The sequence below is a fragment of the Anas acuta genome, chromosome 10, assembly GCF_963932015.1.
Source record: "Anas acuta chromosome 10, bAnaAcu1.1, whole genome shotgun sequence".
NCBI lineage: Eukaryota > Metazoa > Chordata > Aves > Anseriformes > Anatidae > Anas > Anas acuta.
Window position 1 is genome coordinate 1,190,132 of NC_088988.1, and position 27,957 is coordinate 1,218,088.

The following is a 27,957-nucleotide window of genomic DNA, read 5'->3' on the forward strand; positions in this document are numbered from 1 at the left end:
TGTTGTGGGCACAGCATCCCCAAACTTCTCAGAAACCACAGAGATTTCTCAGGAGAGCAGAGGCCGTGCTGGGGGGGGAAGCGACCTCCTGCTCCTGCTGGGCCTGCTTGGGCTTCCCTTGGGCCGGCGAGGGCGGTGAGGCTCGGGACTCCTGGCCTTGCAGCCCGTCCTTATGTGCTGTGACAGAAATACGGCAACCCCGCGACGGGCACGGCACCCGCACGGCTCCGCCATCCCGAGCATCGACGGAACAGGCCCAGGCCCCGGACCAGGCCCCGGCCGCCCCCCGGAGGCCGCCAGAGGGCGGCAGCGCGGCCGCGGGGCACGCTGGGAGTTGTAGGCACAGCGAGGGGGTGTGTGCCGCGGGGCACGCCGGGAGTCATAGGCACAGCGGGGGGCGCCGCGAGGCACGCCGGGAGTTGTAGGCGCGGCGGCGGGGCTCTGTCGTTATTTCCGGTGTGTCCGCGGTCCGTTTCCGGCGCGATGGCGGGCGAGCGGGCGCGGGGCGCTGGCGGGCGGCGGGAGAAGGCGGCGGCGGCGGCGCGGGGCGAGGAGGCGATGAACCGCTGGGTGCTGCAGTTCTACTTCCACCAGGCCGTGGAGGCCTACCGCGCCGGAAGGAACCGCGACTTCCGGCAACTGCGCGACGTCATGCAAGGTACGCCGGGACGGCGGGAGGGACGGCGGGACGCCCCGCCAGGCCAGGCCAGGCCGCGACCACGCTGCCGGTCACAGCGCCCGGTAACGGCCCCGGTTACACCCCCCCGGTAACGGCCTCGGTAAGGGCCCCGGTAACGCCCCCTGTTATACCTCCCGGTAACGGCTCCGGTCATCCCCCGGTAACGCCCCCTGGTAACGGCCCCGGCTACACCCCCCGGTAACGCCCCCCCGGTAACACACACACACACACACACCGGTAACCCGCCCCCCCCCCCCTGCTAACACCCCCCCGGTAACACCTCCCCTCCCGGTAACACCCCCCCCCAACCCCCCCGTTAACTCTCCTCCGGTAACACCCCCCCGATAACAGCTCCCCTCCTGATAATAGCCCCGCACACCTCAATAACAGCCCCCATCCCCGGTAACCTGTCCCCTCAGTAACACCTCCCGGTAACATCACCCCTCCCGGTAATCCCCCCCCCGTTAACTTTCCTCCGGTAACACCCCACCCCCCCTCCCGGTAACAGCCCCCCAGTGACCCCCCTGCCCCCCATCTCACCCCCCAGCGCTGCTGGTGCGGCCCCTGGACAAGCCGCCGCCCGTGGTGCAGCTGCTGCGTGTGATGCAGTTCCTGACCCGCATCGAGGAAGGAGAGAACCTAGGTGGGTCGCTCGGCACCAGGACGGGTTCTGCAGCACCCCCGGGGGTACCGGGCTCCTCCGGTGGCCCGGCGGCTTTCCCTCCTCCACCGTAGCTGTAATGCCTGAGCTCAGACCGAGTGTGTCCATGTCCATTCAACAATCTGTGCCTTCTCTCTAGAGTGCAGCTTCGACAGAGAGATGGATCTCACTCCCCTGGAGTCGGCAATGGGCATCCTGCAGCTGTTTCAGAAAGAATTCAGCGTCCCTGAGAAGAAGGTGGAACCTGTCCGGAGAATGCTGAAGGAGGCTGTAAGACTTCTGGCTTGTTTGATAGGTTCTCTGCTCGCTCTTGGCTCAGTTGTGCTCTCAAACAAGCGGCAGTAGGAGTTGGCACCGGTAACGGACTGGGGTAGCAGCGAGTGGGCTGCAAGCACGTCTTGGTGTCACAGCAGAGCTTGGTTCTCCGTGTGAGCCGGCACTAAGCTGAGACCTACGTGCCCTGGCTGATAGTTACATGTGTTTTCCTAAAACTGGTTAATTGTATGGCTAACGCAGTGTAACAGAGAAACTGATGGTTTTTCTCCTGCAGGCCGTTATCGTCTGCATCAGGAACAGAGAGTTTGACAAAGCTTCATTAATTTTAAAGAGGCACATGGGGAAGGATCCCAGGATCCAGGTGAGCCCCCATCTGGCTGTAAGTTGGGTGAGGACCGTCAGGTACGTCCTACGGGATGTCACGGGGCTTCTGACTCCCGTTGCAGGCCTCAAAGGCTTCCTGAGAAGCCAGCCTCTGGGGTAAATGAGAGTGGGGGGGGATGAAATGGAAGGGGTCCTCGAAAGGTGAATCCTCAGGCTGGGTCTCCTGGGCCTGCAGCCTGTTCCCAGACTCGTGGCAGTGTAATCGAGCAGGGTGTGCAGGGCGGCCGAAGGGTTCTGGTCTTTGCCCAGAGCCAAGCTCTGGAAGCTCTCATTTACACCCCTGGTAACTGTGCAGAATATTCTTGCCTTTTCTCTAGAAAAAGAAGGCAGAGTTGCAGGCCATCATCCGGGAGAAGAACCACGCTCATCCCATGATCAGAACCTTCTCGTACAAGGACTTCCAGCAGGACATGTTCCAGTTCATGAAGACCTACGTGGACAGCTCGGAGCCGGTGCTGGTGACGGTGTGTGTCTGCTCCTGCGCCCGCTGCCGTGGGAGGGAGGTCGGGGGGAGCTGACGCTTCCTTTCCCATGGGACAGGGAAATCCAGGGGCTGGGCCTGTCCCTGCCTTCACTGCAGTCGTGAGTTTCAGAGTGCAGACACCTCGTTAACGATGGGTTAAACACAAAGTACTGAACGCTGTCTGTTCCTACAAGGTTTATACAGCTGAGCCTGTTTTTCAAACCACATTGCAGGCTCTAATTGGCAGACTTGAACTCTGTGCCTAGTGCCTAGCTGCACGTAACGGCTTAAAATGCCTTAGGGAGAAGGTGAAAACTGAATGGTGCTGTGGGGAGTCACTGTTGTAATGATTACCTGCTTTTTCCCTGTTGAAGATGATGAAGACTTTGAATTCAGAACGTGCTGAAGAACCGAAATGCGTATTGGCGGCTCCTAGATCTGTGAGTAGGGCCAAGGATAAGGCAGCAGCTCCCGAGCCCGTAAGAATGGAGCAGGAGCCAGCAGGAGCTCCAAAGCCTGCAGAAACTGCAAAAGACACGGTGGTACCTCCCAGCCCTGCGGAGAGGGCAGAGGGCCCAGCAGGAGTTCCTGAGCCCATGGAAGCAAGCAGGTGCCCTGCAGCAGCTCCTGAGCACGTAATAGCAGCGGTTAAGAACCTGCAAGACGTTTCAGAACGTATGGAAATACGCGAGCAGCCAGCAGCAGCAGCTCCAGAGCTTGCAGAAATGCCTTCCAGGGACTCAGAAAGGTGGGCAGAGAAATCTGGGGGGTGTTGGTGTGTGGGAGGGCTGGGAGTGCCCTCAGCAGACGTTAGCACCCTGGGGTCAGGGTGAGTTGTTGAGGGTCACAGCAGAGGAGAAAAGCCTGATGTCAGCGATGTCGGAGCCGTTGCGGTGGGACGTCTACAAGCTGCTCAGTTCTGTTTATTTTGTAGGCAGCCACCTGGAACTGTAACCACGTATGGGATTTCTGTTCTGAGAGAAGCTTTCAAGATCCTGTCAGACTCCCCGGACGCAGATGCGCTCTTCACCAAACTGGATGAAACAGACTTTTCTTTACCCAAGCAACTGTCTCCTTCTGTATCCCACAGAAACAAGAGACGGAAGGAAGAGGAAAATCAAGATTCTGAAATCTCAGACCCTCCTGAGATTCCCCATAAGGTCAAACGCTTGACCATAAGTGAACTTGTCATGGAGCACGACAGCCAGAGCAACGAGTCAAGTGAAAGCCCAGACTCTTCCCAGGAGCCAGTTGTATCTTCTGCCTCTAAATCCGTTCAGAAATTGCCCAACCAGCAAGAGTCTACCGAAAATGCCAAGTACGGAGCCTGTCTCTTGTGGTATAGCCTAATTGCACCCAGCATTCTGACTTGCAGCTGCCTTTAGTGAAGTGAACGGCAAAAACCTTTAGCTCAGGATGCCTGTAGTGCCCATCCTTGCCCACTAGCGTACGTGGAGCTAGGTGAAGTAAGCTGTCCTTAGGGCTCTTTGTTCGTGTACTAGAGGTGAGAAACTCACCCAGCTTCGCAGGCAGCGAGTGCAGTCAGTGCTGGAGGCAATCCTGGCAGGCACAGCTGGGTAACCACCCCCTCCCGAGAGCACAGCGCTGAGCTCGTGCTCTTTTTCCTGAAAGCTCTGCTGGATGAGAACCCCCTCGTTGCAGCTCTCCTCTTAGCTTGTAGCTGAAGGGACTGCTGTAGGAGGCAGGGGTGTTTGAGGGTTTTCATTTTTGTAAGGGTTTCCTACAGAAAACAGCAAAGTACGCTTACTGGCAGAGGTCTGAAATTCATACTGCTACGGAAATTCATACTGCTAAGGAAAGTTTCATGAGTATTGCCTTTGGCAAGCCGTGGTGAGGTGTAGCAGGGCTTCCTGCTCACGTTGCTGTTCTCTGGCTAGTGAGGATACGCGGCAGGCAGCAGGAACGCTCGGATCCCCAGCAGCAAGGCTGGGAGGCTTGCGTGAAGGTAGCTGGAAGTGCTCAGAAAGGAGAAATGCCTTCCCCTGATCTTCTGGATGAAGAGTTCAGAACCTGAAGTTTGGCTTTGAAGGGAGAGCAGTGCAGGTCGTGGTGTGCTGTGGAGCTTGGCCTCGCAGGCGGGTTGCCCTGCTCTGAGGCACAGGGGAGGAGCGGCTGCAGGCAGAGCTGCGGCGCGTGCTGGTGTGGCAGTGTGAGACCTCCCATGCCCTGTGATGTGTGCTGCTCGGCGCTGAGCTTGTCAGAGATGTCCCTGAGAGGAGATGACCCCACAGGCACCTCGTCCATTCCTTAGGCTCATCTGGGAATTTCCACTTTCCCTTTTCAAAGGCTTGCAAGTGGCGGCGCTTTCTCTCTCCGTATTTTTTTTTGTTGTGGTTGGGTTTTGTTGGTTTGTCTTGGTACCCTGCAGCTCTCTAGGACAGGTCTTTATTTTGAGCCGTCGGTGATGGCCTGGGCCGCGCGGTGTGAGCTTGCTGTGTTTGCCAAAACCTGGTCGCTTGATCTCAGAAACGCTGGTCACAGAGTACAGGCTGCTGCTCGTGGCTGGCTGCGTGGCGCGCGCCGTCTTTCTGCAGGGGCTCTTACCTCGTCCCCACGCCGAAGGGAGACGAGGGGGAGCCTGCCTTGTTCCTTGCTTCCTGGGACGCTGCTCTGCCCTGCATGCTGACTGCAAGCTTGCCTGCTGTGCTGCTGCTGGCCCTGCACCCCGCCCCCAAACTGCTCCTGGCTGGTAGCTGACGTAAATGCTTGCCTGCTTTCAGGTCCCGCGAAGGAAAGTGGAGCAGTTTATATACTGAAGAACAGAAGGACAGCTGGAGTGATGAGGAAGAGCTCTTCTCAGATGCAGGTAGGTACAGAGCTGCTGTCACAGGTGCTAACTGAGGCTAAACCTGGCTTTGTGGCGTGTTCGTGGGGCCGTGCTACCCTCTGTGTGGGTTTTGAAACCAGAAATTGTAGGAGCCCAACAAAATGGCCAGATAGCCAACGCTGAGGCACTGGGTTTCTGCACCTCTAACCTGAAACGCGTTCAGGTTTCAGACTAATAATGCTTAAACTACAGGGTGTAAATACTGGCAGTACAGCTTCTTCCCTGTTCGTGCTTTTATTGCCATGAAGCAAGGGTTAAGTTTACCTTTATCAGCCAGATTGGTTTTCCAGTCCAGTTACCTTTGCACGTATATGCACAGTTCAGCTGGCACTGCTGGTGAGAAGGGGTGGGCTTGGTTCCAGGCTGCCTAATTCCAGCCTCAGCATATGGCGTGGCTGCATCCTGGATGGTTGCCCCTGTTCTTGACATATTGGCTAGTTCAAAACAAAGCAGATCTTACTGGGAGGCTTCCCATAAAGCAACTGGGGCTTGAAACGGGCTGCAGAGAAGTGAGGGACAAAGGAATTTGTTTTTATTGCCTGTCATGGGACGCTCTTATTGTAGGCTAACTGCAGAGTTCAGCAGTTAAGCCAAAGGCAGTCTCCTGGGAGCGTCTGTGTCCTGGGCTGTTGTGAAATGTAACCCTCGTGTCTTGTTTTCCAGCACAACTTGAGCAAAATGGCCACAACTCTGCAGTCATTGGTTCCAAGAAACAGGTAATGTGGAGCCCTTAAATCCTTCCTGTAAGGTCTGAAATGAGAACGTGTCTTGACAGAGGAGCAAACTGTCAGTGATCTGCACTGCGTGTTGGTGAGGGGGCTCTGGTGCAGTTCAGCGCAGCAAGGCAAGCTGCTGCCCTGCTTCAAACCAAGCCCAGGGGGCTGGGCTGGGGGGAGATTCATGCTGAGGCTGATGCTGCAGTGCCTGGCCTCTGTCAGCCTTGTGCAGATCTTCACGTTCCTCAAGCTGGTTTGAGTCTCAGTGCTAAAGCAGCCTGGTTTGGTAGCTGGCTAGAGCTGTGTACCTCCCACGTGCCAGGCATCGGGTGTTGGAGCAAAGTCCCTTTTCCTTCCCGTGTGCCCCTCAGAAGTAGGCTCGCTGTGCTTGCTGTCACCTTCCAGGAGCTTCCAGGAGCTCCTCCAGCCTTACCTGGAGGTGAATGTCAGCTGGCTGCTGTGCTGCCCCACGCAGTGCAGCGCCTCGTTCCCCCTGACTGCTTCCTGCAGGTCTTGATTTGCCTCCCATACAGAAACCAGGGGACCTGCAGAGCTGAACTTGCAGTTCTAGCCCTAAATCCGTGCTGCTGTGAGGGAGTCATTCCTCGATTGTGTGATCAGCAGTATGTTTGGGAAGCACAGCTATTGAGCTTGTGCTGGAGCTCGGCGATTCTCAGCTAGAAATGAGAGCACATCTGCAATGAGGCGATTTTTGGGTGTTGCATGTGCTGTCAGAACAGCTCTGCCCTTCTTCCATGTCCCTAGCACGGGTGATGAGGCACAGCTAACCCCTAGGAAGGAAATGCAGCGCAGTCCCAGCAAAATGCAGCTCCTTCCTGCAGCTGCACGTCACTCACAGAACGCTGCTTACCTGCTCTTTTGTAGAGATGGACGGCGCAGGAAAGTCAGTGGATCAAGGATGGAGTGAGGAAGTACGGAGAAGGGAGGTGGAAGTCCATCTGCCAGAGATACCCCTTCCAGAACCGCACGGCGGTGATGATCAAGGATCGCTGGCGGACCATGAAAAGGCTGGGGATGCTCTGAAGCTGGGGGCCACGGGATCTTCAGTGCAAAACTGGTTTTGTTTTTTTATGTTTTGTTTTGAAAGATTGACCAGAGCAATAGCAGCAGTGAGGCTGCAGTGCTCTTCCCTGATGCACAGCAGCTTTGGGATTTTGGCTTTTGGTACCAGAGGCTGCTGCAGCAGATAGAACCATGTGTGGCAAGAACTGAAGAGTCTTGTTTCTTGAGTTGTAGGTAGCAGGTTTAGGTCTTCTGCGGCTGGTAGAACCTGCACAGCCTGACTGTGGGTGCTGGGACATGGCCTGTGCCGGGACTTCCTTCACCTGACAGCTGCAGCCTTTGCAGAATGAGTACCAGCCTGATGGGCTGCTGAAAGGAGTTGTCTGTTCAGATACTGTCAAGCGACAGGAGAATTTTATCAGTGGCTATTAGTGTTGTAATTTGTCTAACTGTTGGAATTTTGTTTTCGTCTCTCCCTCGTGGGAGAGGCAGCACAGCCCCAAAGCTTCTGGGCTGGAGCTGTAGGCAGGGTGAGTTACTGTTCTACTCCCACAGCTCTTTGCTTTGTAAATGTCTAGTCTGCAAGCGAGAATCTCTGCTTTCTGAGGCGTTAACGGCATCTTTTTCAGTACTTAAACGTTGATTAGTTCCATGTAAAACAGTCCAGTGTTTAATGACTTCGATCCTATCCTCTCTTACCGGCGTGTCTCCTTCCTGGTAACATCCTCCGTGTGCGGTTCCTGCATGCACGTGAGCTCTGAGCGCTGTTCCTTGCCTTCAGGGCCCTGGGCTGGAGTCCAGGTCTGAATGGTGTTCTATAAAATAAAGTTCCTTTCCTGTTGAGTACCAGAGTCGCTCTGTGTGAGCTTGTGCTGCCCCGAGGGGAGCGAGGCGGTTTGGGGCACCGGCTGCTCGCTGGCCCCTGGGCGTGCACAGCCCCAGAAGTGGGGGGTTCCCAGTCTGCTTCCTGCGAGTGGTGCACCAGCAGCGGTGTGGGGTGGAACAGATGCCCTGAGGGTGCAAAGTGAGGCACGGACATGAAGCATCACCTGGGCTGTGCTTCCCTTGAAGTCAAAGGGCAGAGGGGCAGGCGTGTCCTAAAAGCAACCCCTGCTGGCTCTGCGTGAAGCGTCGGTGAAACGGCAGCTCCAGAAGAGTTGGGGAAGCCCAGGGAAGCTTCTTACTCCTCTTGTTACTCTTCTGATTACCCAGTGCTGTTTTCACGTAGCACTGGAGCTTTTTCCTGCACTGTCAGCTGAGGTGCGGGCAGCTCTGCACGGACTTGTGAGGGAACGGAGGTGCCACGGGGACGGTGGCCGTGTGCCAGCGGGGCAGACGGAACCTGCGGCAGCTACAAGGTTGGTTCTGCAGAGATACAAAATCAGCAGCACGGACTGAGCTGCGGGTGGCTTCGTGGCCATATTCCTTTGGAGCTGGTGCTGGGTAGGTTTCTGTTTGGAAACACCTGCTTGTCCCTGCCCTTTGGCAGCTGCTGGCACGAGCTTCCCGCGTCAGCTGGTGGTGGCTGCGCGTTTCCCTGCCCTGCAGCTCCTTGTAGGGCTCACTCCAGGCTTGGTGAGAAGAAATGAGCACTGGGTGAGGAATTGAGCACTGGGTGAGGAATTGCCAGTGTGAGGAAGAGCTTCCAGCATGCCCAGGAGGAAGAAGACAAGGCGGGGGCAGAGCATTTTCTCCATGTCCTCTCCCCTCCCCTGCTCTGGGCTCCTGCCCCAGGCAAACACCCGGAGTGCCAGAGGAGAGCAGCAGGGGAGCAGCGTGCCCTGCTCAGCTGCGCAGGGCTCTGGGTGCTTCTTGGAGTGAATTGTTTGTGCCGCAGCACCTCGCCCACAAGGACTGGGGCTCCTCCACAAGAGGCACGAGGCTGGCTGGGGTCAGGAGGAGCAGCGCCGAGCACCAGGAGCTGCTGCTGGTGCCCGTGGCGCTTCCTCACAGCATCCCTCATCCTCAGCAGGAGGGTTCAGCTGGGAGAGCTCCGACGTGGAAGCAGCAGCCTGATCCCACCGTGCACGGGGAGCACCTCGAGGAGCGGAGCCTGCTCCGTGCTGCTGCCAGCCCCAGCACTGCCAGGTGACAGCGGGGAGCGAGCGGCAGCGCAGGCGCCGTTAATGATTTACCCCCCCCAGGCTCTGTGCTCCTGCCCCGGCTGCAGGCAGCATGCTGCTGCTGCTGGCTCTCCTGCTCCTGCTGCTGGGCCCTGCTGGGTGCCCCAGGACCGAGCCCCTGAGCAGCTCCAGCGACGAGCCCCTGTTCCGTGGGGCGGATCGCTACGACTTCGCCGTCATCGTCCCTGCCGGCACCTCCGAGTGCTTCTGGCAGTTTGCACACCAGAGCGGCAACTTCTTCTTCAGCTACGAGGTGAGAGCTGCGGGATGGGCTCTGCGAGGCTGTAAGCGTGGTGCTTCTACTAATGGGGTCGGGAACGGGGCGCCGGGTCAGTCCCACAGCACCTCCACGGCCAGCAGCAGCTGGCGGGTCCTGCGGCGGGCACTTCTCCCCCTGCCTGCTCCTGCAGCCAGACTGGAACCGGGAAGGAAGGGAGGGAGGATGGGGACCTTACCTCGTAGGGTGACAGCCACTGGGTGAGCTCCAGATGTGCTGGCCTCGGGGCAGGGGTGGTTTGTCCTACATGGGGAATGGCTGCTCTTGTGGACTGAGACTTCTTTTTTTTGAGGCAGCTCTGTTCTCATTGTCAATCCTTTTTTCCTCAAATACCTGCTCTAAAACCCTAAGTAGGTGCAGAGCAAGCAGGTGCTGAGTGCTCCAGCTGTGGTGCCTGCATACCCCGAAGGAGCTCAGGTTTACGAGCAGCTGGCTCTTCGGGGGAACTGCCCTTGCAGGAGACCTCGGCTTTCCTCGGAGCACCTGAAGGTCCCCGCACAGCCCTATCTGCTTGGCCCTGTGCTTGGTCTCCTTCCCACGATGGAAACTCCAGCCCTTTTATCTCCTGTTTACACTGCCCTGGCTGAAGGGGAGCGGGGCAGAGCCAGCACCCTGTGCCAGGCAGGGCCTTAGCATGAGCCCAGCTTTGTCCCCAAATGTGTGCTCGCCCAGCCCAGAGCGCTGGCACCAGCAGCTGTGGGCAGCAGGAGCTGTGCCAGGAGCTGCTCTGCGGGGCTGATGGTGCACGTGGAGCCTTGCTGGCAAACACCTGGGACCCACAGCAACCCTAGGGTTAAATTTCTCAGTGCCACGTCTTTTGGCTTTTGTTTTTCTCCTCTTTACATGTAGCTGGCAGCTCACACAGGCATTTTTGTTCCTTGCCTTGGGGCGCAGCCGGCACCCTCAGTTCCCCAGCAATGGTCAACCCTCCCCGGGCCCTGCTGGGCTCCTGCCCTGCTCGCTCCACTCCCTGCTTCCCTGGGCACACAAACACCCTTAGGCAGCGCCCTGTGGGGTGAGGACGGGATCCCCACGGGGCAGGGCACTGTTTGCTATCCCCTGCCTGCAGGTCCAGCGGGCAACGGGCATCGCCAACAGCAGGATCATCCTGGCCACAGCGAGCGACCCCAACGGCTTCCAGATCGGCGCTTCCCAGGACGCACGAGGACAGATCAACTTCCCCACCAGGGAGACAGGTCCCCACTGCCCTGGTCCCCCCCCCAAGGGGCAGGGGGCTGCTGCCTGGGGGCTGTGAGCTCCCCGAGCACCCTCCCTGCGGTGTTGGCTTGAAGCCGCTGCAGCTCTTCCACCCAGGGCACAAAACCCCCCCGCTTCTCCCTGCAGGTTTCTACCAGCTGTGCCTGGACAACCAGCACAACCACTTCGGCTTCATGCAGGTGTACCTCAACTTTGGGGTCTACTACGACAATTTCAACACGGAGAAGGAGCAGCCAGAAGAGAGGAGGCAGCTGAACGACACCTTGGAGGCCATCGGGGTAAGTGCCACTGCCAGCACAGAGCGCTGTGACACGGCGCGTGGCAGGCAGACCCCAGACGGGCTGGGAATAATGCAGTGAGGCTGCCTGGGAGTGAAGGATCCCAGGGATCTCCCCTCCCGCTGCGCTGTCTGCAGGTCAGCATTCGCAAGCTGCAGCTCCACATCTTCCACATGTGGCGCTTCTACAACTTCGCCCGGATGAGGAAAGGGGCCGACTCCTTCCTGCTCGAGTCCAACTACCACTACGTCAACTGCTGGTCGATGGCGCAGAGCTGTGTCATCGTCCTCTCCGGGGTGCTGCAGCTTTACTTCTTGAAGCGCCTCTTCAACGTGCAGGGCTCCAGCAAGCCCAGGTGCTGACAGTGCCCACGGCACCGGGACCGAGCTGCATCAGCCCCTCCTGCTGCGGGGAGAGAGCCTGGATCCTGCGCTGGGGGGGGAAGCAGAGCTCACCCAGCCTTACCTCAAATTACTTCCTAAATAAAATGAATGAAACACCCTTTGTATCTGTACAGCGGTTTGTTCTGTGTCTACCTGCCTTTTTTGGCTATAAACCCAATAAAAAAAGGCTTCTAACATGTTTGCTATGGTGAGGAATGGAGGAGCGCTGGCTGCTCTCCCTCTGTACCAGCTGGGGGTGAGCCCTGCCCTGCAGGCAGCTGTCTGCCCCCTTCCTCCGTCCCTCCCGTAACAGAGCCATCAGTTTGTGCCAGCTCAGCCTCCAGGAGGGCTGCCCCTGCTCTGGCTTCATCTCCTGAGCCTCCCGCGGTGCTGTGCTGCTTGGGGCAGGCATCAAGGCTGAGAAGTGACACGAGACAATGATTTGGGGAAGGAACAGGCTTTATGCAACCGCAGCACCAGCTCTGCTGCCTCCTCACACACATGGGGGCAGCCACCACCCCCTGCCCGGGGTGAGCTCCTGGCTGTGCCGCGCGCTGCTGCCACGCAGGGGGCAGGAAGAGTCCGTGCTGCCCAAAAACGCTCACGGCTCCCAAACACCCACACTCCCCTAGGTCAGCGTGTCTTCGCTCCGCACGTACTCCCCCACATCAGCCTGGTGGAACACCACGATCGCCATGGGGTCCACCTTCCGGCAGTCCTGCGTCGACTTGGCGGCTACCCCAAACCCCTGGGGAAGAAAAAAAAGAGAGAAAAAAGGGAGGTTTCCGCAGCCTGGCTCCCGTGCCTGGCAGCAGGAGGCAGCGGGGCTCACCAGCGGGACGTCGGCCATGGAGTACACCACCACGCCCTGGTACTGCGCCGTGTTCTCCGTGATGCGGCCCAGGCCTGATTTCAGCACGTGGTTACCGTAGAGGAAGGACTGCTCGGAGCCGGGCTTCACCCACACCTTGTACTGCGACAGAGGCACCGCACTGAGCACCGGGGGGAGGGTGCTGAGGGGTTGGGGGAGGCCGGGGGGGGGAGCGCGCCCTTACCTTGGCGTAGGGCGCGAGGAAATCCAGCGCCGTGACGTTGAGCCGAAACTTCTGCGTTTTGGTGAATTTGCCGAAGCAGGTGCCCAGCGCCACCAGGCTGCTCCGCGGGATGCTGGCCGCCCCCTTCAGCAGCTTCTCGCTGAGGGGAGAGGGACACACGGGGGGCTGAGGGGGGTGGCGAGGAGGCAGGGAGGGGACAGGACAGACCCCCCCCGGCCGCGGCCCCCGGCTCACCTGACGTAGTAGACGCGGTCGCGGTGCAGGCGGAAGCAGTAGGTGCCGTCGGGGCGCTCCACCAGCAGCTGGATGTTCTCACCGATGCTGTGGGGGCGGGCAGCGGCTGTGGACACCGGCCCGGCCCCGGTCCCAGTCCCGGTGGCCCCCCCCCAAGGCCCTCGCCCCCATCCCGGTGCCCTCCCCTGGTCCCGGTGCCCCAACCCCGGTGCCCCCCGGTATCCTCCCGGTGCCTCCCCCCCCCAGTAACCCCATCCCAGTGCCCCCCTCCCCCGGTAAGCCTCATCCCAGTGCCCCTCCCCATCCCGGTACCATCCCGGTAGCCCCCATCCCGCTTCTCCCCGGTGCTCCCCCCCCCCCCCCAGTACCCCCTCCCGGTGTCCCATCCATCCCGGTGCCCCCCCCCCCCCCCCCCGGTGCCGTTCTGGTAAACCCCTCCCGGTGCCCCCGGTACTCCCCCCGCTCCCGGTACCCTCCCGGTCCCGGTCCCCATCCCCGTCCCGGTAACCCCCTCATCCCCGGTAGAACCCCTCAGCCCCGGTACCCCGCCCCGGTCCCGGTGCCCCCTCCGGTCCCGTTACCCCCATCCCGGTACCCCCGGTCCTGGTCCCGGTGCCCTCCCCAGTCCCGGTGCCCCCGGTCCCGGTGCCCCCGGTCCCAGTGCCCCCCGTCCCGTTAGCCCTGTTCCCGGTGCCCCTGGTCCCGGTGCCCTCCCCGGTCCCAGTGCCCCCCGTCCCGTTAGCCCCGTTCCCGTTCCCGTCCCGCTCACTATCTCCCGAGCTTCTCGAACACCGCCCGTGTCTCCGCCTCGGTGAGCGGCCGCATCTCCCCGCGCGGCGCACGCGGGGCCGAGCCGGAAGCGGAACCGGCGGGGCCGGAAGCGGAACCGGCGGGACCGGAAGCGGAACCGGCGGCGGCGGGAGGCGGTGGTCGGGGGGGGGAGGAAGCGATGGCGGCGGCGGCGGAGGAGGCGCGGCTGCTGGCCTGGCTGCGCGGCCCGGCGGCGGCGGGGCCCGGGGGGGCCGAGCTGTCCGCATACGTGGCCGAGCTGGCGGCGCTGGGGCTGGCGGAGCTGGGCCGGGAGCCGGCGCGGCTGGCGGCGGAGCGGGCGCGGGTCGGGGCGGAGACGCGGCGCTTGGCCTTCGAGCACTACCGGGCCTTCATCCGCTCCGCTGAGTGCACCGGCCGCGCCGGCCGCGGCTTCGGCGGCATCGAGAGCCGCCTCGGCAGCCTGCTGGAGCGCCTGCCCGCCCTGCAGGACGCCTGCCGGTGAGGCACCGGGGGCACCGGGGGTCGGGGGAGGGATGGGGGGGGTCTGGGCAGGGCTCTGAGCTCGCCCTGACCCCGTCCTGGCCCTGCAGGAATTTCGTGCGTGATGCCGAGGCCATCGCCTGCAGCCGGCGGATGAATAGCCTGACCCTGAACCGGCACACGGAGATCCTGGAGATCCTGGAGATCCCGCAGCTCATGGACACCTGCGTCCGCAACCGCTACTACGAGGAGGCGCTGGAGCTGGCCGCCTACGTGCGGCGGCTGGAGAAGAAGCACAGCAGCATCCCCGTCATCCAGGTACGCCCACCACGCTGCCGTCCCCCTCTCCCCGTGGCTGAGTTCTCTCTGAGCCTGCCCTGAGGAACCTGCCTTGCAGGGGGGCTGCACCCGACAATCTGCCGAGGTCCCTTCTGACCCCCACAGCTCTGTGATTCTCTCCCCCCCCAGGGCATCGTGGCCGAGGTGCGCCAGTCCACGCAGCTGATGCTGACCGAGCTCATCCAGCAGCTCCGCACCAACATCCCGCTGCCCGCCTGCCTGAGGGTCATCGGCTACCTGCGCCGCATGGACGTCTTCACGGAGGCCGAGCTGCGCATCAAGTTCCTGCAGGCGCGGGACGCCTGGCTGCGCTCCATCCAGGCCTCCATCCCCGAGGACGACCCCTACTTCCACCTCACCAAGACGGTGGAGGCGTGCCGCGTCCACCTCTTTGACATCGTCACTCAGTATCGTGCCATCTTCTCCGACGAGGAGCCGCTCCTGGCCCCCGAGCAGCCCACCCTCAACGAGGGGGCCATCTTCCACGGCTGGGTGCTGCAGAAGGTCTCCGAGTTCCTGCAGGTGCTGGAGCGCGACCTGCAGCGAGGGGTGGGCGGCCGCCTGGACTCGCTGCTGGGGCAGTGCATGTACTTCGGGCTCTCCTTCAGCAGGGTGGGGGCTGATTTCCGCGGGCAGCTGGCCCCCATCTTCCAGCGCGTCGCCGCCGCCACCTTCAGCAAGGCGGTGGAGGAGGCGGTGGAGAAGTTCCAGGAGGAGATGAATTCCTACACGCTCATCTCCGCCCCGGCCGTGCTGGGCAGCGCTGCGGCCGTGCCGGTGCCCACAGCCCAGCCGGGGACGCTGCAGCCCCCCATGGTGCTGCTGGACTTCCCGCCCCTCGCCTGCTTCCTCAACAGCCTCCTGGTGGCCTTCAACGACCTGCGGCTCTGCTGCCCCATCGCCCTGGCCCAGGACGTGGCCTCCTGCCTGCAGGATGCCCTCGGCAAGGTGAGGTGTGAGGTGCTGGGGCTGTGCCCAGCTCCTGCTTTGTCTCGGCAGAGCAGCAGAAAGCGAGGGTGGTCTCTGTGTGCCCGAAATACTGCCCTTGTCCAAGTGGTTGGGTCGCTGTGGAGGAGAAGCGGCTGTTTTCCTGTGGGGGGTTCTCTGGGCTCTCAGAGATTAACAGGATTAACGGCTCTGTCTTCCTCCTTCAGGTGACCAAAGTAATCCTGGCTTTCCACCGGGCAGAGGAGGCGGCGTTCAGCGGGCGCGAGCAGGAGCTCTTTGTGCAGTTCTGCACGGCGTTCCTGGAGGATCTGCTCCCCTACCTCAACCGCTGCCTCCAGCTTCTCTTCCCTCCGGCCCAGATCGCGCAGGCGCTGGGTAAGGCCCTGCTGGGGGAGGTGTCACGGCGGGGACACGGTGGCAGTGCCACAGGACTGTGCTCAGCCCTCTCTCTGTGTCCCGCAGGTGTTCCCCCCGCCCAGCTGCAGCGTTTCGGCCGCCTGGGCTGCATCGACGTGGCCGCCATCAGGGAACTGCTGGGCCCCGTCCTGCCGGCACGGGAGGCAGAGCCGCTGCCGGGCGAGGAGGAGCCGGTGCTGCTGAGTGCTGTGCCCACAGCGGCCCCGTGCCCACCGCAGGAGGAGGAGAAGGAGAAGAAAAAGGAGGAGGAGGAGGAGGAGGGGGCTGTGCCGGGGGAGCCCCCAGCAGCACAGGGCCAGGAGGACCCCACAGACCCCATAGTGGGGGCTCTGCCACTGGATGCATCGCCAGCCGTGAGCTAGCGGGGAAGGGACAGCTGCACGGTGACACGGTGACATGGTGCCACGTCTGTCCCTGCGTGAGGCTGCCCCAGGGACAGCTGAAAAGGGACAGCGGGGGGGGCACAGCCCCGGGTGCTCCACGGGGACGCGTTGTGGGGTCCGTGCCCCCGGTCCCGCTGTGTCCCCGCAGCAATAAACCCGTGCCACCACCGCCGTGCCTGGCGCTGCTCCTGGTGCTCCCCCCTCTCGGTGCCTCCTCCCCGGTGCTCCCGGTGCCGCCCCCGCCCCGCCCCTCGCGTCACGTCCGTCCTGAAGATGGCGGTGGCGCTGCGGCGGCTGCTCCCGGGACCGGCCCCGGGGGGCTCCCGGTGCTGCGGGGCCACCGCCTGGGGGGCCCGGGAGCGCTCGTACTGGCGGGCGCTGCGGAGACGGCTGCTGGGCCCCCCGGTGCCGCCTTTCTCGGAGCCGTGCCAGGTGGGCACGCCGGTGCTGCGCTCCCCCGCCGCCGCCGTGCCCGCGGAGAGCCTGGGCAGCCCCGAGCTGCGGGCGCTGGCGGCGGCGTTGGCGGCGGGGCTGCGGCGGGGCCCGTGCTTGGGGCTGAGCGCCCCGCAGCTCGGGGTGCCCCTGCGGGTCTTCGCCGCCGAGCTGCCGCCCGCCCGCTGCAGCCACTACCCCGCGGCGCTGCGCGGTGCCCAGCGCATCGAGCCCTTCCCGCTGCGCGTCCTCGTCAACCCCGTGCTCCGCGTGCTCGACGCCCGCCTCGTCACCGCGCCCGAGGGCTGCGCCAGCCTCCGCGGCTTCTCCGCCTGCGTGCCAAGGCACTGGGCCGTGCACGTCTCCGGTACGGCTCCCCCGGTACCCCCCCAAATCCCCAAACCCCTTCCCGGCTCGATCCCAGTCCAACCCCGTTCTCCCACCCCAGGTGTGGACGAGAGCGGGCAGCCGGTGAGCTGGGAGGCGTGGGGCTGGGCTGCCCGTGTTATCCAGCACGAGCTGGACCACCTGGACGGCGTGCTCTTCATCGACCGCATGGACAGCCGCACCTTCACCAACACCGCCTGGAGCCAGCTCCTCGACTGACGGCCACCGGGCACCCCCAGCACGGCTCCATCGCGGCAACACAGAGCGTGGGGCAGCCCCTGCCTCCTGTCCTGCCTGCAAACTGTGGGGTGCTGGGCCTCGTCCCCCTCCCACAGCACCCACAGCACCCACAGCCTGGGAGGAGGGAAGGGGCCGGGGTGCAGGCTGCTGGGATATAGGGGAAGGGGGTGTCCTGCGGCTGGGCACCATCTGAAGCTTTTGGATTGTTTTTATTTTCATATAAACAAGACAGAACCCGAAGCAGCATTAATTTAAAAAATAAAAAAAGAGCAGGAAGAAGAGAGGGGAGCGGGAGGAGGAGCGCCCGGCTGCACTGCGCCCCCTCCCCCAGTAGTGTCAGCCCCCCCCCCCCTCGGGCAGCGCTCCCCCCGCCCCGCCGGGTGCTGCAGTGCGCGGGGTTGAGCTGTGAGCTGCGGGTGAGCCTGTTTGGCACGGCCGCCTGCCGGGCTGCGGGGAGATGGGGGTGGGGGTGGCAAGGGTGCCCCAGCCCCACCGCCTGCCGCCGCGGCCCTTATCCCTCCTGCCCAAAGTCCTCTGTGAATTTCTTCACCTTCAGGAGGTCCTCGGCGTTCACCGTGGGGCGGGTGGTGGCCAGGGAGCGCAGCATGTCCGACTGCAACACAGGGAGGGGGGCGGGCGCTCAGGGGGGGTGGCAGCGTGCTGAGGCCGTGCCCCTGTCCCCACCGGGCACCAGGGTGCAGACGGGGGGGACCTGGGGCTTCCTGCTGCAGCGCGTGGGGTTTTGAGCCTGCTCCAGCCACCGTGCGCCTCCGCCAGGCCCGCAGGCAGGCGGTGGCTCGGGAGGAGGAACCGGTAGGGCCGGGGCTGCAGCATTGCTGGGCCGGGTGCTAGGTGCTGGGTGCCGGGGCCGTGCCGGGGCCACACTCACCATGCAGACGATGGGCTCCATCAGCTTGTCGCTGGGCACCTCCATCCAGGTCATCTCGATGGCCCCCGGGTCCCCGGGCGAGCACGGCGTCAGGAGATCATCCACGATGAGGTTGGGGTTGGTGCGGGAGGGCCCGCGGACCTGGCGCCGAGGCAGGAAAAGTTGGGAGGGGGGCACCCGGCGCCCACCCCCCGCAGGGAGCAGCCCCCGGCCCCCCGCTCACCTTCTTGAAGTGCATGGCCGACTGCACCTTGCGCACGGGCTGCATCAGGGCGTCCCGCACGATGATGCTGATGTCGGCCCCCGAGTAGCCCTCGGTCTTGCGGGCCAGCTCGTGAATGTTGGCGTCCGTCAGCGAGTGCGGCGTGTTGCCCAGGTGCAGCTTGAACATCTGGGCACGCGCCGCCTCCTCGGGCAGCGGGATGTAAATGCGCTTCTCGAACCTGAGAGTGGCACGGGGGGGGTCAGGGGGTGCGCACACACTGCTGCCAGAGCTGGCAGCCCCGCGGGGCACAGCGTGGTGCCACGTTTTGGGGCTCTGAGGAGGAATTGTGCACCGCTCACCTCCTCCTGATGGCCGAGTCCAGCACCCAGGGGATGTTGGTGGCGCCGAGCACCAGGATCCCATCGCTGCTGTTGCCCACACCTGCCCAGGGAAAAAGAAGGTGGACACTTGAGAGGGAGCCCTGAAGGGTTGGCTCCACCAAACCCCCCCGCCCCGTGCTCCCCCACCCCACAGTGCCCCCGCCGGGGGAGCCCCACGCACCCTGCATCTGCACCAGGAACTCCGTCTTGATGCGCCGTGCCGCCTCGCTCTCGTTCTCGTTGCGGGAGCCGCACAGCGAGTCCACCTCGTCGATGAAGATGATGGAGGGCTTGTGCTGCCTCGCCAGCTCAAAGAGGTTCTTCACCAGCCTGGCCACAGAGGCAGGGGGTGGGTCCCCAAGCGCTGGGCGAGGGGTCAGGGCCCCACGCCCCCCACCCGCTGCCCAGGGGTGCGAGCCCTTCCTCCCCCTGCCCGCCCTGGCAGCACCCCTCCGGCACAGCTTACTTCTCGCTCTCTCCCAGCCACTTCGACATCAGGTCTGAGGACGACACGGAGAAGAAGGTGGAGTTGTTGGCTTCGGTGGCCACGGCCTTGGCCAGGTAGGACTTGCCAGTGCCAGGGGGACCGAAGAGCAGAATCCCTCGCCAGGGCGTGCGCTTCCCTGCGACAGAGCCTGGTGTCAAAGCTTCTGTGCAGGGACCTCGGGGCCCGCAGGGACAAATGTCCCCGCTGCGCTGGGTCACCTCCCTGTGTGCACATGCCCCAGCTGCTGCCCCTTGCTGTGGGGCCCGAGGCCCTTCTCCACAGGTGCCGGTGACTCTCACCGGTAAACAGGTGTGGGAACTTGATGGGCAGGATCACGGCTTCCTTCAGGGCCTCCTTGGCTCCCTCCAGGCCGGCCACGTCACTCCACCGCACGTTGGGCTTCTCCATCATGATGGCACCTGCGAGGCGGCGGTGAGAGCCCCCCTGTCCCCCCTACATCCCCCCCACAACCCCAAGCAGCCAGCCCCACCCGACCCCCCCCAGCACCAAGCCCTACCACCACCACCACCCCCTGCGACGGCTTCGGGTGCTGCACACAGCAGTGCCCACACAGCCAGCCGGCCCCCTACCCATCAGCTGCTCCTGCAGCTTCTTCTTCTCCGGGTTCTCTCCCTCGCTGTCGCTGTCGCTCCTGGGGAGAGAGGGGAGGAGGTGAGGGGAGGCCGTGGCGCGGGGGAGGGCGGCTGTGCGGGGAGCCCCCCCCACGCACCCCTTGTTGTCGTTCTGGGCTTCCTTGACGGGCTTCCTGCCCTGCCGCTCCTTGCTGCGCAGGTAATCCTTCAGCTTCTCGGCGCGGTCCAGGTACTGCACGCACTTGGCTCGGATGCTGTCCTTGGCCTTGTCGCTCTGCGCCTCATCTGCGGGGCCCCGGAGCCGTCACCCCGAGGCCTGTTGGGGGGGGGACGGGACCCGTGCTGGGAGAGGGGGGGGGGGGTTTGGGGGGGGTGCTCACATTTGATGGCGTGCAGGAAGTACTCCACGGCGTGCTGGTACAGCCGCAGCGCCTCCTCGTAGTTCTTGGCCTTGTCCTCCTCCGTGGCCTTGGTCACCAGGTCGATGGCTTTCTGCCGGGGGGGGAGCGGCCGTCAGCCGGGGCCTAGCGGCGGGGCCGGGCCCGGGAGGGCCGGGAGGTACCTGCAGGGTGGACGTGGTCATCGCATCGCACGGTGGAGGCCGCCCTCGGAGCGGCGCGGCCCTGCCCAGCTCCGAACGGCGCTGCCCGGCCCGGCGAGGCCCGGCCCGGTTCGGCCCCGGCCCGGAGCGGCTCTGGGCGGCGGGGCCCTGCCGGGACCGCCCGCGACTGCGGCTCTGGGAGGCGGCGGCGGCGGCAGCGCCCCCTGCTGGCACCCGCCGGTACTGCAGGGAGGGGGCGACACGGACACGCCCCCTCGGGTGGCCACGCCCCCTCCCTAGCCACGCCCCTTATCATAGCCACGCCCACTCCGTGTAGCCACGCCCCCTGCTGCTCCGCCCCGCCCCAGCGCAGGGCGCGGGCACGGGGCGCGTGCACGGCGCTGTGCGAGCAGCGGGGGGGTTCGGGGGGTGTTACACGGCGGGCACGGCTTGCACACACCTTACACACGGTGTGTAGCCCTTAATCACAGTGTGCAGCCCTTACACACACAGTGTGCACACACCTTACACAGACCTTACACACAGTGTGCAGCCCTTACACACACCTTACACACACCTTACACACACCTTACACACAGTGTGCAGCCCTTACACACACCTTACACACAGTGTACGCACACCATACACACACTGTGCAGCCCTTAACAGTGTGCACACACCTTACACAGACCTTACACCCAGTGTGCAGCCCTTACACACACCTTACACACAGTGTGCACATACCTTACACACGGTGTGTAGCCCTTACACAGTGTGCATGCCTTACAGTGTGCACACACCATACACCCAGTGTGCAGCCCTTACATATACTGTGCACACACCTTACACACACCTTACACACAGTGTGTAGCCCTTACACAACATGCACAGCACACAGCGTGCACACACCATACACACAGTGTGCAGCCTTTACAGTGTGTGTGCCTTAGTGTGCACACACCATATACACAGTGTGTACACCTTACACAGTGTGCAGTCCTTACACACAGCGTGCACACACCTTACACAGCGTGCACGCCTTACACAGCGTGTGTGCCTTACAGTGTGCATACACCACAAACACAGCGTGCACAGCACACACACAGCACGCATGCCTTACACAGTGTGCACACACCATATAAGCAGCGTGTATCCCTTGCACACACAGTGCACACCCTTCAGTGTGCATCCCTTACACACAGCGCATCCCTTGCACATACACCTTACTCAGTGCACACACCTTACACACTGTGCACACCCCCATACATACCCCCAGCCCCCACCCCACACCATGCACACACCCAGTGCACCCCCAGCCTCCCCCATGCACGATGCCCACCCCCTGCACCCCCACAGCCCCCCCCCCCCCCAGTGCACCCCCCAGCACGCAGTGTGTGTGCAGCACGCTGGGTGTGCAGACACCAGCACTGCACGTGCAAGGGCTCCAGCACGCGCTGCATCACACCCGGCTGTGCCGTACCCCGCGGTCCCGGGAGCAAGAGTGAGAGCCGAGCCAGATTTTGTATAAATAGCGATTTACAAAGAGTACAAAAATAGAAGGGGCTGCGCAGCCCGGGGCCGTGGGGAGAGGGCACCCCAGGGCCCGCGGAGCCCCGCGGGAAGCAGAAACGTTTGCGGAGGAGTTTGGCCGGGGGCACGACGGGGACACCCCCAGCGCCTGTCCCCACGCGAGGGTCAGAGGTAAAGTACAAAAAGCGAAAGTGCATAAATCTGCGCCTCCCTCCCCAAAGCTGCGGGGTGCCCCCCCCCCCTCCCCTCCCCAGGGGTCCCGCAGCCCCCAGCCCGGGGCGACCCCGTCCCCAGGAAGGAGACGGCGGCGTTTGTTTTCTGGCTCTTAGAGTTTGGGAGCAGCACGGAGGGGGCCCAAGCCCCCCGCCCGCAGCAGCACCGTGGGACTGGGTCCCGGCGTTCCCCTGAGTGCCCAAATTGTTAAGACAAGACCCCTTTGGGGGGGGATGAGCGGTGGCACGCAGCGCCCAGCCCCATCCCGTGGGGCGTGGGGGGCAGCGGCCCCGCTCCAAGGCACAGGCGGTGAGATGGGACATGGCTTCGGGGCCGGGGGGGTGCCGCTGGAGCCCCCCCCCCGTGCCGCGGCAGGGGCAGACCCGGCCCCAAGGCACTGGTGCGGCAGGAGGGGGGCGCGGGGGGCTCTGTGCTTCCTCCGGCTGCTTCGTGCTGCGGGGTTGGGGTCGGGGGCTCCGGGGCCGTCGCCTACACCAGCAGCCCCATGCGGGTGACTTTGGCCGAGAGGAAGGTGTGCAAGATGAAGACGATGGGCTTGGGGCAGGAGTGCAGGTCCAGCGCCTGCGGAGGGAAGGCGAGAGCGGCGTCAGGGCGCGGGGGCACCCCTGGCACCATGACCCCGGCGTGGGTGCCTCAGAGCCCGGGGGGGGGGTCCCGTCCTCACCAGCTCCCCCTCGGGGCCCCCGAAGTCCAGGTAGAGGGTCCTGATGCCGTCGTCCGCCGACATCTTCAGCTTCTCGTAGGGGTAGCGGAACAGGACGCTGCCGCCCCCCTCCTCGCGGCACACGGTGAAGCCGCCCTCGTAGTGGATGCAGAGCTTCACCTCCTGCCCGCCCAGCGTGCAGCCTGCGGGCATGGGCACAGCTCTGGGTCCCCGCACGCACCCGAGGCACCCGAGGCAGCCTCGGCACTGCCCTTGTGCCATTCCCACTCTGGTGGCCTCGGGGATGCGAACCCAGGGGGGCCGAGTCCGCGCACTCACCCACGGACACCTCCTTGATGAGCTCGGCGGCGGCGTGGCAGCCCTGCACCAGCACCCGCGTCCAGCAGGACAGGTCCCGGTGCGTCTCCACGCGGAAGACGTGCATCTCGATGCCCTGGCGCGAGCCCGTCCGGGTGGCGAAGGTCAGGTCGGAGCCCAGCGAGGGCGAGCGGCGACCCGAGCCCGAGTGCACCAGCCTGGGGACACACGGGGGGGGACATCAGGGGCGCGGGGACAGCGCCGTGCCTCATACACGTGGCTGTGTCCCCCCCGTTCCCAGCCCACCTGGTGGCCACCAGCGGGTAGCTGTGGCACGGTGATGCCCAAGCGTCGCGCGTCCAGGGCATGGCATCATAGAGCAGCAGGTCCTTCTCCGTCACCGCCATCAGCACCGGCCGCCACTGCTGCCGCCCGCCGTCCAGGCGCGCCTGGTGGAGACGGGATCGGGGTGAGGGGCAGCCGCAGCCCCCGGCCTTGTAGGGGGGGTGAGGGCATCGCCGCACGGTGCCGGCACAGGGACCGCGTCCCCCGGGCACCCTCGTACCTGCTCGGCCAGCCAGGCGATGTGCTTCACCTCGCGGCCGCCCGCGCCGCCGCCCAGCGTGGCGTTGAGCTCGGCCAGCACCTGGGGCAGCAGGGCGGTGATGTTGGCGTGCAGCGCCGTGAACCACGAGTGCGCCGTGGCCGTGTCCTTGCAGCGCAGGATCAGCGTGTTCCTGCTGTCCGGCGAGTGCAGCTCGATCAGCCTGCGGGGCACAGGGCGCTGGGACGGGGTGCAGGGGGTGCGTGTCCCCCCCTTGTCACCATCACCACCCAGCCATGCGCAGCGGGGCCGCCCGGCCAAGCAGTGCCTGGAGCGCAGCCGGGCGCGGGGCTCGGGGCGGGCTGCCAGCACCGCGGGGGCCCGGGGAGGGGGCACGGCGCAGCCCTGGGCCCCGGCCAAACCGCCGAGCATTTCCTGAGCGCCGCCGCGACGCGTCCCGGGAACCCCCCCCCCGCCTCCCCCTCACCGGTTCTCCAGGTCGGGCATGCTGAGGTTCCTGGCGGCGAAGCACATCTTGAGCGGGATGACCTTGCGGTCCCGGGCGCCGTGGTGCTTGGGCGAGCCCGAGTCCTCGCTGCCGCTCAGGCTGGGGGACTGCGGGGCGGCCCCCTCCCAGGGCAGATCCGACACCAGTGATGGCTTCTTGATGTAGGGCGTCACCTCCCGCATGAACTTCACTGGGGACAGAGCAACGGGCAGCGTTAGGGATGGGGGAGCCCACGGGGACCGGAGCGCAGAGGGATGGGGACGCCCCCCAGGGCCAGGGAGCCGTGACCCCTGGGTGGGAGCCAGCAGCACGAGGGGCGCCGGGGGGGCTCGTCCCGGTACCGTCGGGGTGCGGGGATCGGAAGGGGCCGGCGGCGCAGCACAATGGGCCGGGCGGGAGGTCAGGCTGCAGCCCATCCTGGCCCGCCCTGCAGGACACCACTGTCCAAGTTTCCAGCGCCGCAGGCACTTGAGGCCCCCGGGAGCGGGAGGAGGACGAGGACTTTCCAGCCAGGATGTCCCCGGCTCCGTGCTCCTCTCCAGGCTGGGAGGAAGGAAGGAGGCACCGGCTCCGTTTCCCCACGGACCCGTCCCTCCCCAAACAGGCAGTGGCGCGCCAGGACGCAGCTCGCTGCCACCCACCGCTCACCGGGTGCCGTCCCCACGGCCCCCACGCAGCCCCCAGCTGGATGAGCTCCTCGGGCTCGCCAGCACAAGCGGCCCCGCGCGGGGCCCTGCTCCCTGCTGTCACGCTCGGGGAACTCCAACTCGTTCAAGATGTCAGGGAGCGTCGGCGCCAGCGAGCGTGCGGCGCGGCGTGCCAGAGCAGGGCTGAGGACGAGCAGGAAAGCCGCACGCACGGCCAGGGCCGGGGCCGCCCTGCTCTGGCTGCGAGGGAGAAGGAGCCGCGCTGGGAGCAGCAGCCCCGGCACGCCACAGGGCAGCAGGGAATTAAAATCGGAAAAAAAAAAAAAGCAAATAAGCTCTAATCTGCTGTGAAATACAGCTGCGAAACGCAGCTCCCCACGGCCAAGTAGGCCACGCGTGGCCGTGGGGGAAGCACCGGCAGCGGTGCCGCTGTGGTGCCCGTGCCGGGCAGCGCACCGGGGGGGCTGTGGGGCTGCAGACCCTGGGCAGCAGGAGGGGGACGCGCTGCCACGAGCCTCCTGTCCTTGCTGCGGGCAGCCAAGGAGTTAATATTAGCCTCCCGCCGCGCTGATCCCCGGATTACGCCTTCCCCACGCACCTTTAATCCCCAGCGGGCAGCGCAGCGCCCAAGGTGGCCGGGTGCGGGCAGGGGGCTCAGGGGGCAGCGTCCCCCCCGGGGGCTGCTCAGCAGCTGGCGGCCAGATGTTGGTGGCCTCCAGCCGAGGCTGGAGACAGGGAGCAGAGCACGCAGTGGCCGTGCAACCACGGCCAGGCCAGCAGGCTGCGGGTGGCCGGGGATGGTAAAACAGCCCCAGCCGTTTGCCTCCTGCAGCAGCCGTGCCCCGGCCACCACAGGAAGCGCGCCCCAGCCCCGGGGTGGCCGGCAAAAAGGGGGGGGTGGCTGCAGCCAGCCTCTGCCCCGGGGACACCGCCGTGCCGTGCTCCTGCATGGTGCATGCAGGGAGCCCCCCGTGCATTTGGGGGGCAGGGGGCACGGCACCTGCAGAGCCCCGGGCTGGCACGGCACGGCCTGGCTCGGCACGGCACGGCACGGCACGGCACGGCCCGCCTACGTGCTCACCGCAAAGGAAACCCAGCGCTGCTGCACCCTCACACAGCCTGCTGCAGGAAGGCGGCGGCGCTCCCTGCCTGCACCCAGGGGCTCGCGCTGCTGGCAGCAGGGCTGAGACCCCCGCCCGCTCCCCGGGGGCTCCCCGGCACCGCTGACCCCGGCCCCACGCAGCCCCCTCCTGCCGGCACCGCAGCGGTTTCCCCACCCATGGGTGCGGGTTTGCTCTCACAGCCCTTCTTCCCCTTTGCCAAGCTCCCCGGCCAGCAGGGCCCAAAGGCCCAGGGCTCGGCCCCCAGCTCCTGCCGAAACTCAGCGGGGCTCCTCGCCACCGTGCCACGAGCACAGCGGGGTCACACCGGGCCACGTGCAGGTCCCCACGATCAAGCCCAGTGCTGGGGACCGGGTGCAGGGCTGGGTGCTGCTCCTCCTGGGCACCACGGCCCCCGCCAGCACTTTTGGGGCTTCCCAAGGACGGTGCAGCCAGCACCAAAGTCTCCAACCCCTTTTTGGAGAGGCGATGCTGGGTCCTCTCTCTGGCCCTGAGCAGCCCCACGTGCCCCCAGGGTGGGATTGCCCCACGGGACCGACACGTGCGGGGCTCCTGCAGGATGGGGCTGAGCAGCTCGGTGCCGGACAGGAGCCGAGGGGCACGGTGCCGGAGGCAGAGGAGAGGCAGCAAATCCGGCACGGGGCACCAGAGGGGAACTCAGGAGACAAACTCTGCCAAAAACAACAGCGGGCGGCCGCGGGCTGCGAGGCGAGCTGGGAGCTGTGCCGAGGCACGGCCGCCCCTCCTCGCCCCCTCCTCGTCCCCCGGTGCCCCCGGGGGCAGCTGAGCCGCGCAAATCCCCGCACGCCCTCGCACCGGCACGCGGCCCCGGCGGGTGCCAGGACGGGAGGGTGTGCGGGGCACCGGGGACCCCGTGCAGGCACCGGTGGCACCGGCAGTGCCGCACCGGGCAGGTCCTGCCCCAGCTTGCCGGGGAACAGGTCGGGCAGGAGCCGTGCCGAGCCGGGCCAGCCCCGTGCCCGCTGCACCGCAGGCACCGAGCCCGGGGCTGGGCACCACCGGGAGCCCCCGGGGCACCGCAGCCGAGCCTGGGGGCAGCGGGTGGCACGGCAGCTGGGGGGCCCGGCTCTGCCAGGGGGGTGTCCCTGTCCCTGTCCCTGTCCCTAGCCCAACGGGGGGACAGCCCCGTCCTGTGCCGGTGGTGGGGACGTGACCGGGCCCCCCACGGTGAGCGGGGGTGGGACAGGAGGGGGGGGTCACGAATGGGACCGGGGAACGGGGGGGGCTGGGGAGAGAAACGGGGACGGGGGGTGGAGGGAGGGGACACCGGGGGGGCACCGGAGGCGGGGAAGGGACACCGGGGGACAGGAGGGGACACCGAGTGGGGACACCGGGGACCGGGAAGGGACCCCGGGGGGTGTGACCCGGGGACAGGAGGGGTAATCCGGGGGGGGGGTCACCGTGGCCGGGGGGTGCGGGTACCTTCCAGGACGACCTCCCTCCCGGCTCTCTTCAGCGCCTGCACGGCCTGGTCGTGGGTGGCGTCGCGGAGATCGACGCCGTTAACGGCGAGGATGGCGTCCCCCAGCCGCAGCTCCCCGCTGCGCTCCGCCGCCAGCCCGGGGAAGATGCGGGAGATGAGCACGGGCATGCGGTTCTCGCGGCCGCCCTTGATGCTGATGCCGAGCCCGCCCGCCTCCGCCTTCACCACCCGCACCCTCCGCACACCGCCGCCGGTGCCACCGGCCGGTTCCGCCGCCGTTCCTCCACCACCACCATTGGGCAGCCCGTTGAGCCCGTGCTCGGCCGGTGGCTCGGGGGGCTCGGCCGTGAGGCTCAGCGCCTCTCCGCTCAGCTCGGCCGCCACCCGCACCCAGCGCTCCCGCAGCAGCAGCTCCAGCAGCCCCGCCTTGGCGGCGCGCGTCCACACGGCCATGCCGCCGGGCGCCGGGCAGGGCGGCGGGCACCGAGGGGCGGGGCCGGCAGGCACCGGGACACGCCCCCCGCCCGCATGGCGCCACGCCATTGGGCAGGACACACCGAGGGGGCGGGGCGAAGGGAGAGGGCGACGCTCTGATTGGTGGAGAGGGGGAGGGGGCGGGGTTAAGGAGGAGGCAGGGCGCGCCGCCCCGGCACCGGAGCCCCCCCCCCGCCGGGACCGATCCGGGACCGGCCCGGGAGCGGCGCCTCCTCCCCGTACCCGGCCCGATACCGGCACCTGGGGACGGCCCTGACCCCCTCCGGTACCGGTGCCCCCCCCCACAGCCCTGCCCAGCCCGGTACCGGTGCCCCCTCCCCGTACCCGGCCCGGTACCGGCACCCGCCCCCCGGTACCGCCGTG

At 65.2% G+C, this 27,957-nt stretch overlaps 6 protein-coding genes across 12 annotated transcripts; 3 read left to right on the forward strand and 3 right to left on the reverse strand.

The window, feature by feature from the left end:
* The first annotated feature begins 468 nt into the window (after window positions 1-468).
* Window positions 469-7,896, forward strand: TERF2 (telomeric repeat binding factor 2). 6 transcript variants are annotated; one of them, XM_068693926.1, is made up of 10 exons: window positions 469-658; window positions 1,227-1,322; window positions 1,480-1,610; window positions 1,891-1,977; window positions 2,318-2,464; window positions 2,838-3,211; window positions 3,398-3,781; window positions 5,205-5,290; window positions 5,975-6,027; window positions 6,913-7,896. In XM_068693926.1, exons 1-10 carry the CDS (start codon window positions 484-486, stop codon window positions 7,069-7,071), a joined length of 1,692 nt encoding a protein of 563 aa, XP_068550027.1. In that variant the 5' UTR covers window positions 469-483; the 3' UTR covers window positions 7,072-7,896. The 6 variants fall into 6 exon arrangements, with proteins under 6 accessions (XP_068550027.1, XP_068550029.1, XP_068550032.1 ...); XM_068693928.1 differs by having other exon boundaries at window positions 3,554-3,781; XM_068693929.1 differs by having other exon boundaries at window positions 641-779.
* A 154-nt stretch (window positions 7,897-8,050) lies between these two features.
* On the forward strand, window positions 8,051-11,447 carry TMED6 (transmembrane p24 trafficking protein 6). Its single transcript, XM_068693935.1, has 4 exons — window positions 8,051-9,426; window positions 10,520-10,646; window positions 10,795-10,946; window positions 11,084-11,447. The coding sequence occupies exons 1-4, from the start codon at window positions 9,226-9,228 to the stop codon at window positions 11,306-11,308; spliced, it is 705 nt and encodes a 234-aa protein (XP_068550036.1). The 5' UTR covers window positions 8,051-9,225; the 3' UTR covers window positions 11,309-11,447.
* Window positions 11,448-11,770: 323 nt separating this feature from the next.
* NIP7 (nucleolar pre-rRNA processing protein NIP7) lies at window positions 11,771-13,541 on the reverse strand. The gene is made up of 5 exons (XM_068693936.1): window positions 13,388-13,541; window positions 12,619-12,705; window positions 12,385-12,523; window positions 12,162-12,302; window positions 11,771-12,077 (listed from the first exon to the last, which is right to left on the reverse strand). Exons 1-5 carry the CDS (start codon window positions 13,441-13,443, stop codon window positions 11,958-11,960), a joined length of 543 nt encoding a protein of 180 aa, XP_068550037.1. The 5' UTR covers window positions 13,444-13,541; the 3' UTR covers window positions 11,771-11,957.
* Window positions 13,542-13,556: 15 nt separating this feature from the next.
* COG8 (component of oligomeric golgi complex 8) lies at window positions 13,557-17,149 on the forward strand. Of its 2 annotated transcripts, XM_068693925.1 has the most exons (6): window positions 13,557-13,887; window positions 13,980-14,187; window positions 14,338-15,156; window positions 15,363-15,531; window positions 15,619-15,797; window positions 16,833-17,149. In XM_068693925.1, exons 1-6 carry the CDS (start codon window positions 13,568-13,570, stop codon window positions 16,992-16,994), a joined length of 1,857 nt encoding a protein of 618 aa, XP_068550026.1. In that variant the 5' UTR covers window positions 13,557-13,567; the 3' UTR covers window positions 16,995-17,149. The 2 variants fall into 2 exon arrangements, with proteins under 2 accessions (XP_068550026.1, XP_068550025.1); XM_068693924.1 differs by lacking the exon at window positions 16,833-17,149 and having other exon boundaries at window positions 15,619-16,125.
* A 56-nt stretch (window positions 17,150-17,205) lies between these two features.
* On the reverse strand, window positions 17,206-20,323 carry VPS4A (vacuolar protein sorting 4 homolog A). Its single transcript, XM_068693932.1, has 11 exons — window positions 20,132-20,323; window positions 19,950-20,061; window positions 19,707-19,854; window positions 19,567-19,628; window positions 19,276-19,395; window positions 18,956-19,112; window positions 18,671-18,819; window positions 18,469-18,550; window positions 18,128-18,347; window positions 17,905-18,045; window positions 17,206-17,628 (listed from the first exon to the last, which is right to left on the reverse strand). The coding sequence occupies exons 1-11, from the start codon at window positions 20,150-20,152 to the stop codon at window positions 17,527-17,529; spliced, it is 1,314 nt and encodes a 437-aa protein (XP_068550033.1). The 5' UTR covers window positions 20,153-20,323; the 3' UTR covers window positions 17,206-17,526.
* Window positions 20,324-21,628: 1,305 nt separating this feature from the next.
* Window positions 21,629-27,657, reverse strand: SNTB2 (syntrophin beta 2). Its single transcript, XM_068693545.1, has 7 exons — window positions 27,099-27,657; window positions 23,867-24,077; window positions 23,401-23,602; window positions 23,142-23,284; window positions 22,857-23,053; window positions 22,539-22,720; window positions 21,629-22,435 (listed from the first exon to the last, which is right to left on the reverse strand). Exons 1-7 carry the CDS (start codon window positions 27,640-27,642, stop codon window positions 22,343-22,345), a joined length of 1,572 nt encoding a protein of 523 aa, XP_068549646.1. The 5' UTR covers window positions 27,643-27,657; the 3' UTR covers window positions 21,629-22,342.
* Window positions 27,658-27,957: the final 300 nt, after the last annotated feature.